This window comes from Elephas maximus, chromosome 2, assembly GCF_024166365.1.
Source record: "Elephas maximus indicus isolate mEleMax1 chromosome 2, mEleMax1 primary haplotype, whole genome shotgun sequence".
Lineage (NCBI taxonomy): Eukaryota > Metazoa > Chordata > Mammalia > Proboscidea > Elephantidae > Elephas > Elephas maximus.
Window position 1 is genome coordinate 130,236,048 of NC_064820.1, and position 18,886 is coordinate 130,254,933.

Here is an 18,886-nt window from a genome sequence, read left to right on the forward strand (position 1 = left end):
ATAATCCCATTAGCTTTTCAATTTCATTACATATCAATCTTAAATATCTTCAGTGTAATATCAGATGTAACAAAACATTTAAGATCTATGCTTTTAAAACCATAATGAAAAATGCAGACTCTCACGCAGGAATCTAGCTATCTAAATTCACATTTATTTGTGACACTAATGTTTTATAAAACGCTTCTCTTCCTAATTAATATTAATTGAATACCATCTTCATAAATATTCTCATATTGCCTCCTTCCTTCATATTCAAAACTCACAGTTCAGGACCTGGTAAGCTTTCTGAATAACTGAAACCTTGGTATCAACATGCTCTATTGGCCAAACCGCCATAATCTTTACCACCTTTGCTCAAATTCTCACCCTGAAACACAAAGCCATAAATTCTAATTTTCCTCATATGACAAATTCAAGTTCTAACCTCTCGGATTTAAATATTTTTTATCACAACTAACAAATACCCTTATCACTCTTTTTTATAGTAATACCAGTACCAACATCCACGTTACATGTATATAATGCTTTAATTTACAGAAAGCCCTTGCTGTAGATCTTCAAGAAAATACACTCACCATTTCTTCTGTTGTTGTCCAGTAACCCCTTTCTACCTTAGGATTTTCTTCAGGTTACCCTCTAAAAATAAATCTTAAAAAGTCTTCCTTCCCAGATCTATAAACTCTTTCTAATTTGAAAAAGCACCTTTGAAATCTTAAAAGTAAAGCACAATCTTAATCTAGGTATTTAATTTGTTCTGTTGTTCTTAGATGCCACTGAGCTGGATCTGACTCGTAGTGACCCTATGTACAACAGAACAAAACACTGCCCGGTCCTGAGCCATCCTCACAATCATTGTTATGTTTGAGCCCATTTTTGCAGTCACTACATCAGTCCATCTCATTGAGGGTCTTCCTCTTTTGCGCTGACTCGACTCTACCAAGCATGATGTCCTTTCTCCAGGGACTGGTCCCTCCTGATAACATGCCCAAAGTATGTGAGACGAAGTCTTGCCATCCTCAATTCTAAGCAGACAAACTTGTTTGCTCTTCTGGCAGCCCACGCTATATTCAATATTTTTCATCAACACCATAATTCAAAGGCATCAATTCTTTTTAGGTCTTCCTTACTCATTGTCCAGCTTTCACATGCGTATGAGGTGATTGAAAATATCATGACTTGGGTCAGGTGCAGCTTAGTCCTCAAAGTCACATCTTTGCTTTTCAACACTTTAAAGAGGTTTTTTGCAGCAGATTTGCCCAATGCAGTATGTCCTTTGATTTCTTGATTGCTGCTTCCATAGGCACTGACTGTGCATCCAGATGAAATTAAATCCTTGACAACTTTACTATTTTCTCCATTTATCACGATGTTGCTTATTGGTCCAGTTGTGAGGATTTTTGTTTACTTTATGTTATGGTGTAATCCATACTGAAGGCTGTGGTCTTTTATCTTCATCAATGTTTTTAAGTCCTCTTCACTTTCAGTAAGCAAGGCTGCGTCATTTGCCTATCACAGGTTGTTAATGAGTCTTCCTCCAATCCCAATGCCAAATTCTTCTTGATACAGTCCAGCTTCTCAGATTATTTGCTCAGCATACAGACTGAATAAGCATGGTGAAAGGATACAACCCTGATGCATACCTTTCCTGATTTTAAACCATGCAGTTCTTCCTAGTTCTATCCAAACAACTGCCTCCTGGTCTATGTACAGGTTCCACATGAGCACCGTTAAGTGTTCTGGAATTCCCATTCTTCGCAACTTTATCCATAACTTGTTATGATCCACACAGTCGAATGCCTTTGCAAAGTCAATAAAACACAGGTAAACATATTTCTGGTACTCTCTGCTTTCAGCCAAAATGCATCTACCATCAGCAATGATACCCCTTGTTCTACATCCTCTTCTGAATCCGGCTTAAATTTACGGCAGTTTCCCGTTGATTTACTGCTGTATCTGTTTCTGAATCATCTTTAAATTAAAACTCCACCTATATGTTCATAATACTCAGAGTTGTTTAACTAAGAACAAAGTCGATCACTATTTCAGTATGTAAAAACGCATAAGCTCCATATAAAATACATGATTATCATCAGGATTATGAAAAAAATTAACTGCCAGTTTCTATATCCTAAAAAAGGTATTCCATTACTCACTTTTAATCCTGCTGCATAGCCCACTGGTTGTGGTGCAATGTTGGACTGTCCAGCTTCCCCTACCACCACAGCTAAGCCAAAAACCTCCTGGAAAGCATCTCGGACAGCAGCAACTTTTACTTCTTTATTTGAGGTCACTACAATATCCAGTTCACCTCCAGATTCTACAAAGACCAGAAGAAAATTTTAGTTCCAAATTCAAATAATAATCAAATTCTCATAATTACTACCATACCATATGCTAACACTTTATTTACATAACTATTACTAACCTCAAAAAATCACACGTGATAATGAATTGAGAACTCACAAAAAGAATGTAACAAGTTTAACTGCGTTAAATCCATTTCTAATGGTTCTTGTGCACTCTCTGTACATTTGAAATTGTTAAATCGAGACATTTCTGTATGTGTAAAAATTTAATTTTGAGTTCTACTTAGATCACAATGGTCTTGCTTTTGCTGCCTGTCAGTGTGTCAGCTTTTTCACACAGTTTTATTACTTTCTAAAACTTAAAATTATATGGTACTATAAATTGATATTTGTTAATAACAAATTTCATTTATCTTTTTTTCCTTGGTTTCATGCCTCTTTCTTGATTTGAGAGATCACTGGCTTCAGAAGTGGTTAGTCTTGGGTTTGAGTCCTGGCTTCATCATTTACTAGCTTTGTTACCTTGGGAAGTCACTGAGCTTGCTTCTTCTAGAAAAATACCTCCCACCTCACAGGGCTGGCTCAAAGGATTAAATAAGATAATTGCTTTCGAAGTCTAACACAGTACCTACTAAAACAGCAAGAGTTCCATATATTTTAATTCCTTTCCTTCCTTCAGTCGAAATACATACTGGTGAAGAAAATATATATAATGTATTTATTATGTCAAACTTATTATGAATACATGAAATCAATACATGGTAGAATACAATTTCTGAATCCTTTGGAAAGTGATAAACACAAAATACAATTCAGCGAATTTAATTCTTGATTCGATTTTTTACTTCAAGGGGACAGAGTGGTCAAGTATAAAAGAAACGCACATGGATCCAATCTAGTTCCACCAAGCTATGAAACCTAGAATAATGAATTTCTCTGAACCCAAATTCCTCATCTAAAACTTGAGGAAAATAATTTCTACCTTGCAGAGTTCTCGTGAGAATTAGTACCCGGCAGAGCAAGTATGTAATAAATGGCACTAATCATTGTTAGGTCTTGTCCTTCAACATTTACTAGAGAGTAAACTATCAACACAGCCAACATTAGTGAATGCTACTGGCTTTTTATTACCAATGAAAATCCTGGTTCAGGTACCTGGCAGCTTTGGCCCCGTAAGGTGCTATCTTTTACAGGCTTACTAACAACCGGTCATTGACACTGCTAAGTGATATGTACATAAAAGTTAAACAGCAGACAGCATCTCTACATCAACTGTCCAGAGGATTCTTGAAGATGATGGCTCAAAGATGGTTAAAATAGCTTTCCCAATAAACCTAGTAATCTGGTATTAGTAAACAGATTAATATCCTCTAAAAATATTATTCGTGGATTAAGCATAACCACATTTATTTAAAATAATCAGAGAAATGTTGAAACCAAATATGAACAAAGCTTCACTTCAAATGTCAACAGAGAATAAAGTAAAATTCATATAAAGCTAAACACTAATCCATAATTACAATTAGAATCAGTAAGTATACTAATAATTCATATCTTCTTTACCCCTCCAAAGTTCATTCCACGGCATTTTCACAATCTATTTAACGGTGACTAAAAAAAGATGACTAATAATACCAGTAAACTAAGATCATCAACTTAATATAAGAATATGACAGGTATTTCCACTGATTACATAATCCAAGGAAATGAACTGAAAATTACAATTAGTGGTTGACACTGACACATACTTCGGAAAAAACTGGCAGATACTGGTCTAATGTAAGTACATACTGATATATGGAGCCATGCCAGGATCCAGCGTTGTAATCATGCTTTCTACCGAATGTTTGGTTTTATCAAGGACCGATTTCACCATAGGATTCCCAGCCACACCCTGCGTAAAACAAATTAATAAATAAACACAAGCTATACTTTTTCTGTGGTGTTGGTGAAGAACATTGACTATACCATAGACTGGAGGAAGTACAGTCAGGATGCTTTGTAGGAGCGAAGATGCGAGACTATGTCTCTCTTGTTTTGGACATTTTATTAGGAGGTACCAATCTCTGGAGAAGGACACCACATTTGGTAAAGTTGAGGGTAAGTAAAAGAGAACGACCCTCAGTGAGATGGACTGATACAGTGGCTGCAACAATAAACTCAAACATAGCAATGACTGTGAGGATGGTGTATGACCTGGCAACATTTCATTCAGCTATACATAAGGTGGAAACCCTGGTGGCGTAGTGGTTAAGTGCTTCGGATGCTAACCAAACGGCTGGCAGTTCAAATCTCCCAGGCGCTCCTTGGAAACTCTATGGGGGCAGTTCTACTCTGTCCTATAGGGGCGCTATGAGTCAGAATCGACTCGACAGTACTGGGTTTTTTTTTTTTTAATACATAAGGTCGTTATGAGTGAGAGTCGACTTTACAACACCTAACAACATCTTTACGTAACAACAACGTTCTTGTCTTATTAGATGTATTAATAGACTATGACTCTCATTCTGAAGCAAAGATGCCATGATCATGTGATCATGTAGGACATTTTTTAAGTTTACAGTTCATCGCAGACCCGTAGTTTTGTAACATATTTGAATAACTGCTCACTGATACTAAGGGATAAGTACATAAAAATTGCTATAGAAGTTTCTGAATACTTAATCTCTCTTCTTCTCTCGTCGTAGACAAAAAACAGTCTGCAGACCACACTTTGAGTACTGGCCTATGTTATGCCATATATGCACAAACACACATACGTGTATCTGCATACTTAGATATATTTGTTTCATTTCATTTCTATTTATATAAAGTTACGTAAAAACTTGTCCATCAGAGTAAAAAATAAAGTCTATAATCAGATGTCTTCATTAGTCCTCTCTTCTCTAATAATAAATAAAAATAATCATCTTTTATCCTTCAGAACAGTTACCTATTACCTTAATATATAATATTCTGCAATGTTCTGCTGAAGGTTCTGCCTTTTGTTTCTACTTGCCTTTTCTCCTCATGTTCATTCTCCCAAATATCCCATTTTAGCCAGACTTATTCCTCTGGATTCTTAAAACTGTTCTATTAGATAGGAAGAACCCAAGACTTTCTTATTTCTTTCTATGCTATACTCCTCCCACAGTAAAAGTCACTAGTGGGAGCAGTGCCCCGAGATGGTTATCTCACTAACAGGCAATGATTCCGCCTCTCCCAACCTACCATCAACCTAAGGTGATTCAGAATAAGATAAATTTATAACACGGAAAATTAAGACTGTCAACCAACTGTATGCTAAATATCTGAAGAGTTACTATTTACAGTCCTATAGAGTTGAACTGGTAACACAACTGGTAAGTGATACTGCTACATGCTTTTAACAAGGAAAAACAAGTTGTAGCCTGGTGTAGCGGTTAAGTGCTACAGCTAACTAAAAGGTTGGCAGTTCGAAACCTCCAGGTGCTCCTTGGAAACTCTACAGGGCAGTTCTACTCTGTCCCATAGGGTCGCTTTGAGTCGGAATCGACTCGACGGCAGTGGGTAGTCACTATACGAAGAAAGCTTTTAAAAAGCGAGGGGGGAAACATAACACCAAACGTGGGTGAACTGCGCACAGCTTTACCAAGCTAAATAATGTCACTAAGATGTACACAAAGAAAAGGGCCTTCTTTTAATTGCTTTGACATATAAAATTTTGCCACAACAGCAACCACCACCAAAAAATACATGTGTGGGTATATATTTATGCACGTATGTGTATAGGTATGTATATGTGAGTATATATATGAGGGTATGTAGACGTATATGCATGTATGGGCGTGGATGCATACATATTTATATACATAATTAAGCACATAGGGGTACAGGTATGGGCACTACTTAGACATAACCAAATACCTCACAGGATTGGTTTTCTGAGTTTGAAGGCTTAGGGCCATAGTCTTGTGGCACAACTCAGTCAATTGACATAATATACCATACAGTTCGTCAAGTTTATGTTCTAGTGTCTGGGGTCTGAAAAGCTTCCTAGCAGCTATCTAAGATACAGCTATTGGTCTCTACTTGTCTACAGCAAAAGAGAAAGATGGAAACCAAAGACTCAGAAATGAAACTAGTCTTCAGGACTAACTGTAAGAACCAGAGCCTCATTTACCCTGAGACCGGAAGAACTGGATGGTTCCTGGCTACCACTACCGACAGTTCTGATCAGGGCCACGATAAGTGGATCTTGATAGAATGGGAGAAAACGTAGGGGAGAATCTCAAATTCTTAAAAAATCCAGACTTACCAGACTGGTTGAGACTGGAGGACGCCCCTAGATTACTGCCCTTAGATACTCTTTAAACCTTGAACCGAAACTATCCCGAGACCACCTTTTAACTAAATAATAGACTGGCTCACAAAATAAAGAGCATCACCTGTGAGTACTACATTTCTTTAAAAAATCGTCTATATGAGACCAGTCAACTATTACATTAAAACAAAGATGAGAAAGTAAGGGGCCAGGAAAACTAGATTAGTGGAAACAAACAACCGGAATGGGAACAATGAGAATGTTCACACACTGTGAAGAATGTAACCAATGTCACTGAACAATTTGTGTAGAAACCATTTGAATGGGAACCTAATCTGCTATGTAAACTTTCACTGAAAACACAGTAAAATATTGTTTTAAAAATAGTACAGAGGGATATAAAAAAGAAAGCTTAGAAAAATGCTGTATTCCTGAAACATGAAGCCCAACTACTGTAAATCAATTAGCTACCTACTAATTAAGAAAATGTTTAATATATTTAGTGAAATTGCAAACAAATCCCCAACAAAATATTGGAAAGAACCTGGCAGAGTGATTCTAAAACTCACTGAGAAAAAGAAATGGTAAGACTAGTGAAGAAAAATTTAAGAGAACAGAAATTTGCAACCTATAAAACCAAATACCGGTATTTTTTTTTTTTTTTAATTGCGCTCTAAGTGAAAGCTTACAATTCAAGTCAGTTCCTCATACAAAAACTTAATGCATGCATCGTTGTGTGACCCTAGTTGCTCGCCCTACAATGTGACTGCATACTCTTTCTCTCCACCCTGTATTTCGCACCCATCCATTTAACCAGCTCCTGTCCCTCTCTGCCTTCTCTCCTCATCTCTAGGCAGGAGCTGCCCACATAGTCTCGTGTGTCTACTTCAGCTGAGAAGCACACTCCACACCAGTAGCATTTTATGTCTTATAGTCCAGTCTAATCTTTGTCTGAAGAGCTGGCTTCAGGAATGGTTTTAGTTTTGGGCTAACATAGAGACCGGGGGCCAGATACTGGTATATCTTTATAAATGCTTAGAACTAACCTTTTTGTCTTATTCATCATCCTCTATCCCCACCTCAGCACACAGTAAGCTTTCAAAAAGTATTAGTATAATAAATGAACATACCAACCCAAAAAACCAAACCCGTTGCCGTCGAGTCAATTCCAACTCACAGCAACCTTAAATGAACACAGAGTTACAATGATTAAAACAGTGTGGTACTAATACAAGGACAGGCAAAGAAGTAGCGCAGAGTAGAGCCCAGACAGTGATTTTAACATACCATTTAGTAACTAATATAAAGTTGACATATTGAAACACCACGGATATGATGTTGGATATGGTGTTGTAACAATCAATTAACTAGCTGGAAGAAAATTGTTTGACTTCCACTTCAGATCGTATAATAAAGTAAATTTCAGCTATGTTAAATTGCTAAGTGTAAAAAATAAACCATTAAAGAACTAGAGGAAAACAGTTAAATTGCTAAGTGTAAAAAATAAACCATTAAAGAACTAGAGGAAAACCGTTTTGTGGTAGAAAAAGTTTTTTAAGACTAAAAATAAACAAAATAAAAGCTTGGCAAAAAGAAAAAGTGATAGAAATGGCTCCTGAAAAGTAAGACACTTAAATGTAAAAAAAAAAAAATTAAAATATAAACTAAAAATGGAGAACCACACAATACATGACAGCATAGGATAATATATCTTTACTATATTACTATATTAAGAGCCCCTACAAATCATTGAGAAGAAAATCACCTCAACTTAAAACTGGGTGAAGAACATGAACAGAGAATTAATAAAAGAAGAATATAAATGGCCAAAAATCATATGAAAAAAATGTGCAAATTCAGTAGCAAAGAAATGCAAATTAAAACAAGGAGGTATTACTTTTTGCCTGTTGAATCAGAAAAGGTTATGTTTCAAATTAATTACCAGTTTTGGCCAAAGAAAACCGCTATGGCAGTCTATTTCAGTATAACCTTCCTAGAGAGCAATGTGTATCAATAATTTTTAAAATTTTCACCCTCTGACAGTCATCAAGAATTAATCCTGATTAGAGAGAGATGCACAAAGATTTGTATACAAGAGTCCTCATCATACTTTTATTGGTAAGAGTTAAAATTAGAAGATATCAGTAGCAGATGAGTATAATAAAACATGCAATGGGATGCAGAACAAAGCATCCATTAAAAAGAAAAATCACATTTCTAAAGAATGTTTTATGGCTAGCAAGATGTTTATGATATGCTAGGTAACAACAACCAAAAGACACAAAATAGTGACCACGATGTCACTCTGTAATTTGGTTTTTATTAAAAAGGAAGTATATCTACATAGACATGAACAGACAAAAGACTGAGAAGACCTATAGAAAACTGGTAATAAGAATGAGGATTATTTTTTTATTTATACCATTTTGTATTTTCAAAATTTTCTTTAATGAGCATCTATTACTTTCATAATAAAAAATTAAACATAATTTTTAAATTAATTACCCCTTACCTTAATAAGGAAACCCTGGTGCAATAGTGGGTAAGTGCTACAGCTGCTAACCAAAAGGTCGGCAGTTCGAATCCACCAGGTGCCCCCTAGAAACTCTGTGGGGCAGTTCTACTCTGTCCTCTAGGGTCGCTATGAGTCAGAATCAACTCGATGGCAGCGGGTTTTTGGTTTACCTTAATAAAACCCCAGATTCCACCAGCAGATGCTTCATCCTGACCTCCCCCAATTCTAGGATCTTCTTGTTCCTCTGGGAAAGTAATGGCTGATGTGGTTCCAGTTCCCTGTGCCACAGACGTCAAGCTGGCTTGCTGAGTAATAGGAGCTGGTAAAATACCTAATTAGTAACAGAAATTTTTAATGTGTCACTGAGTCCATAAACTGTTTCTTACAACAAAACACACACATGATGAGCAGTTCAACACAACTAATAACTGTGAACTCAAGCATCTCAAGACTGACCTATGAACCCAAAAAACTACCTGAACCTTAAGAAAATGTAAATTAAGCAAATTCAAAAAAGAAACTTCTTTCCCTTTTCATAGACTCACATCAAATGTCCTGAAAGTGAACCCAAAATATATATTAAAAAGTCCTTCATGTTTGTCCTATTTAGCACTTAGACGTTGATAGCTACAGATCAACCTCTTTAAGTCATAAAAATAATTAATGTAGGTACCCAAGCCCCTCATAAAAGCATTTAACAATTAGTACACATACTCCATATATCCCATTTCAACTCAAAAAGAAAATTCACATATACACACATGGGTTTAACTTATACTCTGCAAAAAACTCTCTCTGTAAAAATAAAGTTGGATAACAGAAATCACAGCACAGTTGCTTCTCTTCCCTAAAATGAGAGACAAGAGGCAGAAGACAACAAGGATAAAATTTTGCTTTCCAATAACCACCCCAGGGAAGCAAAAAAAATGTAGGCGTAACTGATCTGGAAAAAGAAATGGCCTAATACCACTAACTATGGCACACAAGAGGTTTTATTTTGTTTTGAATAGCTAGCTAAATAAACACTACTCCCTGGACTAGCCAGTCTTGATCATTTTTTTCTTTCACGTTAGACTTTTTGGTTATTTATAAATTAACTGAAAGACTAGCACTCTATACTACCCTTAATGGTCTTTTGTGTGTATGTGCATGGTAAATATATGCAACATAAAAATTTGCCATTTTACCCATTTTTAGGTAGAGAATTCAGTGACATTACATTCACAATGTACAATCATCACCACTATCTATTTCCAAAATTTTTTATCATACCCATTAAGAAATAACTCCCCGCACTCCCAGTCCTGAAAAATTTTTAAAGAAGATATACTCTTTTTATTATTACTTTTTATTACAGTGAACAGTCCTGATCATTTAAGTGAAGCTTCAAAAACTCTCAGGCTTCACTTTGATATACTTCTCTACAAGTACAGAAACGTTAGGATAAAATTTTGGAATTTTTTGATATCCTTAAAAAAAAAAAAAAACCCACATACTAGATTCCAGTAACTTTATTTTACTAATTCAAGTGGCAAAAACAGAAACTCCAAAAAAAAAAAAAAAAGGCAAGAATAAAACATTAATTAATGTAGAGAAATCAGAACCTTCATACACTCCTGGTGGGAACATAAAACTGTGTAGTTGCTTTGGAAAAGTCTGGTAGTTCTTCAAAAGGTTAAACACAGAGTTTCTATATAACTAAGTAATTTTACTTGTAGGTATATACCTAAGAGAAATGAAAACGGATGTTGTTGTTGTTAGGTGCCATCAAGTCAGTCCCAATTCACCGCGACCCTACGCACAATGGAACGAGACACTGCCCGGTCCTGTGCCAGCCTTACACTCGTTATGCTTGAGCCCCCTGTTGCATCCACTGTGTCAATCCACCTCGTTGACGGTCTTCTTCTTTTCCGCTGACCTTGTACTTTATCAAGCACGATGTCCTTATCCAGGGACTGATCCCTCCAGACAACATGTTCAAGTATGTAAGACACAGTCTCGCCATCCTTGCTTCTAAAGAGCATTCTGGTTGTACTTCTTCCAAGACAGATTTGTTCATTCTTTTGGCAGTCCATGCTATATTCAATATTCTTCGCCAACACCACAATTCAAAGGTGTCAATTCTTCTTTGGTCTTCCTTATTCATTGTCCAGCTTTCACATACATATGATGCAATTGAAAATACCATGGCTTAGGTCAGGTGCTCCTTAGTCTTCAAGGTGACATCTTTGCTTTTCAACACTTGAAAGGGGTCCTTTGCAGCAGATTTGCCCAACGCAATGCATCTTTTGATTCCTTGACTGTTGCTTCCATGGGTGTTGATTGTGGATCCAAGTAAAATGAAATCCTTGACAACTTCAATCTTTTCTCTGTTTATCATGATGTTGCTTATATCCACCAAAAACTCATACATGAAACAGTTGTACAGGTAGCAACATTATTCACAAAAAATAGAAAAAACCAAAAGGTCCACCAACTGATGAACATACTATCATTCACCCACAAAAAGGGATGAAGTACTGACACATGCTACAACATGGATGAACCTAGAAAACATGCTAAGTGTAAGAAGCCACACACAAAAGGCCACACACTATATGATTCCATTCATATGAAATGCTCCAAATAGACAGTCTATAGAGACAGAAAGTACACTAATGGCTGCCTAGGGCTGGGAGGATTGGGGGAAAAGGGAGAGTGACTACTAATAGGTACGGGATTTCTTTTTGAGGTGATGAAAGGTTCTAAAATTGATTGTACATTTTACATGGGTAAGTTATTTCTCAATAAGGTTGTTACAGAAAAAAATTAACTATAGCCGTTTGATTAAAAGAATTAATAAGAGAGAATTACCTGTTACTGCAGGTGCGGAAAATGATGGCATCAGGGGTGTCTGGGGGGCTCTTCCTGCATGACCTTTTGTAATGTCATAAGTTGAACCAACAGAAAATCCTGATGTAGGAGGGCTTGACGAGGTAGCAGACAAAAGAGTGCTTGGGGCAGAAGATGAAGGTGGGAAGTGGGATATAGGAGGACTACCGAAGATGGCAGCAGCTGATGGAGAAACAGAAGGGGGTACAGAAGTAACAAGTGGTGGGACAGAAGGAACTGGTGAAGGAGCCACAAACGGTAAAGGTGCTGAAGGCTTCACAGGAGGAAGGGATGGCTGAGGTGTAGAGTATGCATGGGGTGGCAAGGACTGCATGGAGGATACATTTGGAGAAGAAAAAGAACTGGTTGCAGCTAAAAAAGGGCGGAGAGAAAAAAAAGCACAAAATAGGAAATGCTTTTTACTTAGTTTTCAAACAATCTCATTACTTTCTCTTGCAAAATTTTCAAATTTGACAGACTATACCCCAAGAATTATTTCTAAATATATAACTTAAACTATACAACAACTATGATTGAGAACAAATGACTTTCAATTCCCATTTTAAATATAAGCAGCAGCTATAGCCATTAAGTTATAACATTGTTCAACAGAATTTTGTTTTTTCCATTTGTTGTTTTGGTATATTTTTAATCAATAAAGCATTCTTTTTACCCCTGCTAATCTGAACATAAAAACCTACAAACTGAAGGTTCAAAAACTTTAGTCAGATTAATCTCCACAAAGTCATTAGAACTTTAGACAAGGCTAACAAATGCTTTTTAGGATATTTTTGTCATTACAATAAAGACAACTTATAGTCAATATGAATATAAAGAACAACTCTACTTAAAACATACATGTCCACTTTCTCTGAGCTTAAATGAAAAAACGGTATTTTTCTTCATCTGGATAAAGATTAGAAAAATTTTTAGATATGTATTTTTTTTTTAATTGACTCTGAGGGAAAAAAAATAGTATTTAGGCATCCTCAAAACATACTAGATGCCAGACAACTACATGTACCTAAAGGAACTGGTGTAGAAGACATAACAGCAGCAGCTAGTCCTGCAGGATTTGGTGGAGGAGTGCCAGGTGGTGTCGTCTCTATTCCACTCTCTTCCATCATTTTCCTTCAGTTATGGTGTACTCTAAAAATATAAAAATGTAATATTACACAGTAACAAAAAGTCTGCTTTCAATGCTTGCATAGAGAACAATTAAACAGTCCATGAGAATATTTAGCGTGTGAACTGTCTATGACACTACCATATACATACTTCATAAGTGGGAAACAACTTTATGTTAACTATATAATTAAATATGTTTCAAATAGTAAATTACTAATTTCTATCACATAAGTGCTCGTTACACTGATGTCTAGATTTCAGTCACTATTATAGTCAAAATAAAATATTTAACATATTTTTGAAACCCTGCTCTTCCTCCCACAAAGCATTGATGTGGGTCACTCCTATCAACATAAAGTAAAAAGTTAAAATGTGTTCAACTTGATAAACACATCAATTCCCCACTCTCCTAGTTCAAATTGTAAAACACACCCAGTAATGGCTAATTATCATCATGCCTCAGCTTTTAGAAAAGTTAACTACAGCAAAAACAGCACTAGAAAGCAGGATCCTAATAGAAAGTAATGGATTACAAAATATGGGAAAATTTTCTTAGAACCTACAAATTTTCAAGCCCACCTAAAGTATAAAACCAAAACTCCTAAATATACTAAATCTGTTTTTGATGTTTTTATTCATTTAACAAATATTCAAAATGTCAACTACATGCCAGGCACTGTACTGGTCACTGGATATGCAATGGTATGCAAAAACAGAATACTGACAGTCTAGTACAAGAGATAATCAAATAATCGTACCACTAAACAATGAAATGTAACCCAAATGAAGTGCTCTGAGGGCAAGGAACATAGTTTCATTTGACAACGAAACTGATTCTGACTTGGAGGTCAAAGGCTTCCCCACAGAAGTCACATATAAACTGAAATCTGGAGGATGAGCAGAATTTAATTAGGCAAAGGAACCAAACCAAACTCACTGCCGTTGGGTCGATTCCGACTCATAGCAACTCAAAGTAGAACTGCCCCATACGGTTTCCGAGGAGTGGCTGGTGGGTTTGAACTGCCAACCTTTTAGTTAGCAACCGAACTCTTAACCACTATGCCACCAGGGTTTCCAGGCAAAGGAAAGAAGATAAAAAGGGCAGATTCTAGAAAAAGTGACTATATGGCATGTATAAAGCCCTTGTAAGCAAGAGGGAGCAAGACGCATTCGAGACAAGAATAGTCTGCAAAGAGGACTAGAGAGATCCTTATAAACCATATTAAGGAGTTTACTTCTGTAAAAACAGGAAGTCACCGTAGGACACTGCTTTCCCCAATAATGGCATTTGACATAACTATCGTACAATGATCAAACCCAGAAAACTGACATCGGAACAATACTATTAACTAAACTATAGATCTTATTTGGATTTCACCGGTTTTTTGCATGCACTCTTTGGGAATGGTGGCAGCAAGGCATATAGTTCCAGGGAATTCTATCACATGCACTGACTCCTGCAAGCACTATAAAATCAAGATATAGACTGGTCCCTCGCCTCAAAGAAAATCCTTCATACTACCTGTCATGGATTGAATTGTGTCTCCAAAAAATATGTGTCAACTTGGCTAGGCCATGATTCCCAGTATTGTGTGACTGTCCACCATCTTGTCATCTGATGTGATTGTCCTAAGTGTTGTAAATCCTACCTCTATGATGTTGACGCAGGATTAGAGGCAATTATGTTAGTGAGGCAGGACTCAATCTACAAGATTAGCCAATCTGTTTTGAGATATAAGAGAAGTGAACAGAGAGACGTGGGGACCTTATATCACCAGGAAACAAAAGCCCGTCTCTTGGCGGGGTTCCTGTGCTGAGAAGCTCCTAGACCAGGGAAAGACTGATGACAAAGACCTTCCCCCAGAGCTGACACAAAGAGAAAGCCTTCCCTTGAATTCTGACTTCTAGCCTCCTAACTATGAGAGAATACATTTCTCTTTGCTAAAGCCATCCACACTTGTGGTATTTCTTTTATAGCAGCACTAGATAACTAAGACACTACCCTTTCGTCATAACCTACCCTCCAACACTAAGCCCTGGCAATTACTGATCTATTTTTTATCATGATAATTTTCTCATTTTGTGAATTTCATATGTGTGTATATATATATCTATAAAAAATCATAACAGCATGTAACCTTTTGAGTTTGGCAGTTTTCACTCACCATAATGCCTCAAGATCTATCCAAATTGTTGCATTTATTACTAGTTGGTTCTTTTTTTATTGCTGAATAACATTCCATTATACAGATGTACTACAATGTTACCCATTCACCTGCTGAAGGACATTTGGGTTGATTCCAGTCTTTGGCAATTCATATTTGTGCTTTGAGAAGACTCTTTTGACCAAAGAATCCAGATTGGGCCAGAGGGCAGACACAGCAGATGCACATAGGCCATTAAGGATACAGTTCAAACATGAGGTGATTATACCCTAGAAGTAATGATTCTCAAATGGGAGTTGCCCCTCCAGGGAACATCTGCCAGTGCCTGGAGACAGGGGAGACATTTTGGGTTGTCACAATGGTTGGGAGTACTAACGGCATTTAGAAAGTACAGGCTAGGGATGCTCCTAAAAATTCTATAATGCACAAAACAGCACTCCACAATAAACTATCCAACTCCAAAAGTCAATCAACAGTGCCCAGGTTGAGAAACTTTGGACTAGACTAAGGAAACGACAGTGAAGATGAAGAAAAAAATATTTAGGTGGTCAGTATCCAAGATTTAGTGACAGGGTGGATATGGGAGCAGGGAGGGCAAAGGTATGGCTTATACAACTGGATGGATGTTGGTGCTATTCACTAAGACAGGCAACACTGGAAGAGATGAAGGTTTTTGTTTGATGTTGTCTTTTGGGGATAGAAGGGGAAGAGTATACAGTGTTTGGTCTTAGACATGCTGAGTTTAAGCTCCCTGAAACATCCAAGTAGAAATACTGACTTGGTCTAGAGCTCAGAACCTGCATAAATGTAGGTGTCATCAACGTACTAACAGTCTCTAAAGTCATGACCTGGGATAAGACAATCTAAAGAGAGTGTACCAAGTGAAAAGAGATGACGACTTAAACCAGTCCTTGAAAAATGGTCAGGTAGAAGATCAGCCTGCACAGAAGGAGGAGAAATGGCCAGAAAGATAAGAATAAAACCATAAGAATGTGGAATCCAAAAGTTAAAGAACATTTCTAGGTTGGAATGTTCAACGGTATCAAATGCTAGAGATGCAAATTAATATGATATCTGAAAAATCCAATGGATTTGGCATACTGGAGGTGAATTTATTGAGAGCTATTTCCTTGGAAGGAATGGGGATAGAAGCCTGTTTGAATTGATCTGAATAGAAGTGAGGCAAATATGCACAATACTTTTAAAAACTTTGGCTGTGAATGCAAAAGTAAGGTCTACGGCACTAAGCAGAGGATATGAGATCCAGGGAGGTTAAACCTTTTCATGCAGTACTGTCTACACCAAAGGTAGATAATCTGGGACAGAAATGGCCCTCAGGATTTTATCACTCCCCATCAAAGCTACCTCTTTTCTACTTTTCCTCATTTTTTTATTGGTCATTTATCTTGCTACTACAGATGCTACCTAATCCTTAGAGTAGCTAAAGGAAGTCAGATTTAAAGACAATGTGATCCCTAGCATTAATAAATGTGTTGGCAAAAGAACTTGTACAATGAATACAACCCATAACATGGAAAAACCGGTCAATTTCTTTCCATCTTTGAAAGCTTTACTCTTTGAGAATTGGGTTATTGACAATATTCAGCTATACTTTATATGCATAAACATAATTGTTATGTGCTGTTGAGTCAATTCCAATTCAAACCGACCACATGTGAGAGTAGAATTGCCCCAGGGAGTTTTCTAGACTGTAATTTTTATGGGAGCAGATCGTCAGGTCTTTTCTTCTCCAGAGCCACTGGTGAGTTCAAACCTCCCACCTTGAGGTTAAGCATTGTGCCATCAAGTCTCTTATAGTAACTTCTACTAAGTAACTATGGTAGAACAGTGAAGTGTAAGAATTGGCAAAGGCTGTAGTATAAGGTCGCTATGAGTCGGAATCGATTCCATGGCAGTGGGTTTGGTTTTTGGTTTGTACTGCTCAAGTCTCAGCACAAAAAGTAGTACTAGCGAATCACTTCTTTTTTTTAAGTGGTGGAATGGGCTGGAAAGTTGAGTCCTCCCTCTCAGGCCCAAATAAGCTCTTTTCTCTAAAAAGGTGGATGACTACTTATAGGGATACAAGAAAATAAGTGGAATAATGAAGCTTTGATAAATTTAAAAGCAACTATTACTGTTAATGTACTCCGTGCCATAAGACTACCACTACTGCCAGACAGTGAGTGCTGGGCCTAAGTTTTGTCTCTGCATTCTCAGCTCTTTTTCCCCCAAAAACTTACAAAAATGTTAACTGATTTGAGTATATATTGCGGCTGTGCAGGAGAAAGACTGGAACGCCAAAAGATGTCACGATCGCACATGTACATGTCATCTTCTAAAACAACTACATCGACAAAAACTCTCTTAGGTATAAACACTGCCAATTTAGGACTCTGCAAATCGGTCTGAGACATGACCCAGTATCGAACAAAGAGACAACAAAAGTCCTCTGAAGTGGCCTCAGGAACCTATCCGGGAACCTCCGGGAAAACGGGCTTCGCCCCATTTTCCGTCCAGGTTTGTTGACTTAGGAGTCACCAGGGCGGGAGCGGCCGAAAACCCGTTCCAAGAGAAGGCGGCCTCCCCTAAACTCTGCCACGTCTCCAGGCGGGCTGGGCCGGACAAAGGTCCGCGGGTGCCTACCGCTGGTCTCGCTCCTTCGGCCAGTGCGTTAGAAAGTGAGGCCTGACGGTCAGGGGCGCCCATCTCGAGTTCTCGACAGGAGCAAAGTGCCGGGAGGAGACCCCCGAACCGCACCCACACGGCAATCTGCAGTGAACCCTGCTAGCCTTGCGACGCGCACCTCTGGCCGGCCGCACCCCCCACATGCTCCCATAGGCCGCGTCCGGGCCGCTCGGCTGGGGTCTCGCAGGCGACCCTCGCAGCCTTCCGTTTCGGCCGGCCCGCCCACCTCTCAGGGCTGCCTTCCTGGGGTCCGGCTTTGACGCCCACATCCAACGCCCACGCTTTCTTGCAACCACTCCGCTGCCAGTATGACGCTCACCTGCGGTCCCGAGACAGTTCCTGCGCGGCAACTGCGGTCGTCGGAGGGTAAGACTACGGCTCCGAGAAGACCAGGAAGATGCAATCAAGAACTCGCCACCGCGCGTCCCCGCCTCCAAGATGGCCGCCGGCCGGCGCATGCCCCTGCAGCTGCCACGTCGGCCGCGCGCCGACAGCCCCGCCCCCGCCCCGGAGCCCCGCCTCTCCCTTTCCCACTGCCTGGGAACTGGACCCCAAGGCCTGAGGTTAAACCCGTTAGATCTAAACTCCAGCCAGGCGGTCTCCAGTGGAGCTGTTCTTTCCGTTCCGTAGCCCACACACGTGAAAATAGCACCCTGGGTGGCGCAGTGGTTAAAGCGCTAGCTGCTAACCTAAAGGTTGTTGGTTCCAACCCACTTGCTGCTCCGCCGGAAAAAGATGTGCCAGTCTGTGGGGAAAAGATGTGATAGTCTGCTTCTGTAAAGATTACAGTCTTGGAAACTATGGGGCAGTTCTACCTTGTCCTATAGGTTTGGATTTTTGGTTTTAACCAGGTATAGTTCATTTATCCTGTGCCATAACCACCCACGGGGATGGAGTTGAGCCAGTGAAAGTCACTTAGTCCAGTCCCCAC

The 18,886-nt window shown here is 38.4% G+C and overlaps 1 protein-coding gene across 1 annotated transcript in view; it reads right to left on the bottom strand.

The window, feature by feature from the left end:
* PRRC1 (proline rich coiled-coil 1) overlaps positions 1 to 18,388 on the bottom strand; it is a 34,984-nt gene extending 16,596 nt beyond the window's left edge. Inside the window, exons 1-6 of the mRNA XM_049873357.1 lie at positions 18,275 to 18,388; positions 13,002 to 13,126; positions 11,960 to 12,349; positions 9,277 to 9,437; positions 4,101 to 4,203; positions 2,157 to 2,320 (exon numbers count right to left, since the gene is read on the bottom strand). Of these exons, the coding sequence (XP_049729314.1) occupies positions 2,157 to 2,320; positions 4,101 to 4,203; positions 9,277 to 9,437; positions 11,960 to 12,349; positions 13,002 to 13,104 (921 nt within the window). The 5' untranslated portion in view covers positions 13,105 to 13,126; positions 18,275 to 18,388. The remainder of the gene's footprint in view (positions 1 to 2,156; positions 2,321 to 4,100; positions 4,204 to 9,276; positions 9,438 to 11,959; positions 12,350 to 13,001; positions 13,127 to 18,274) is intronic.
* Positions 18,389 to 18,886: the final 498 nt, after the last annotated feature.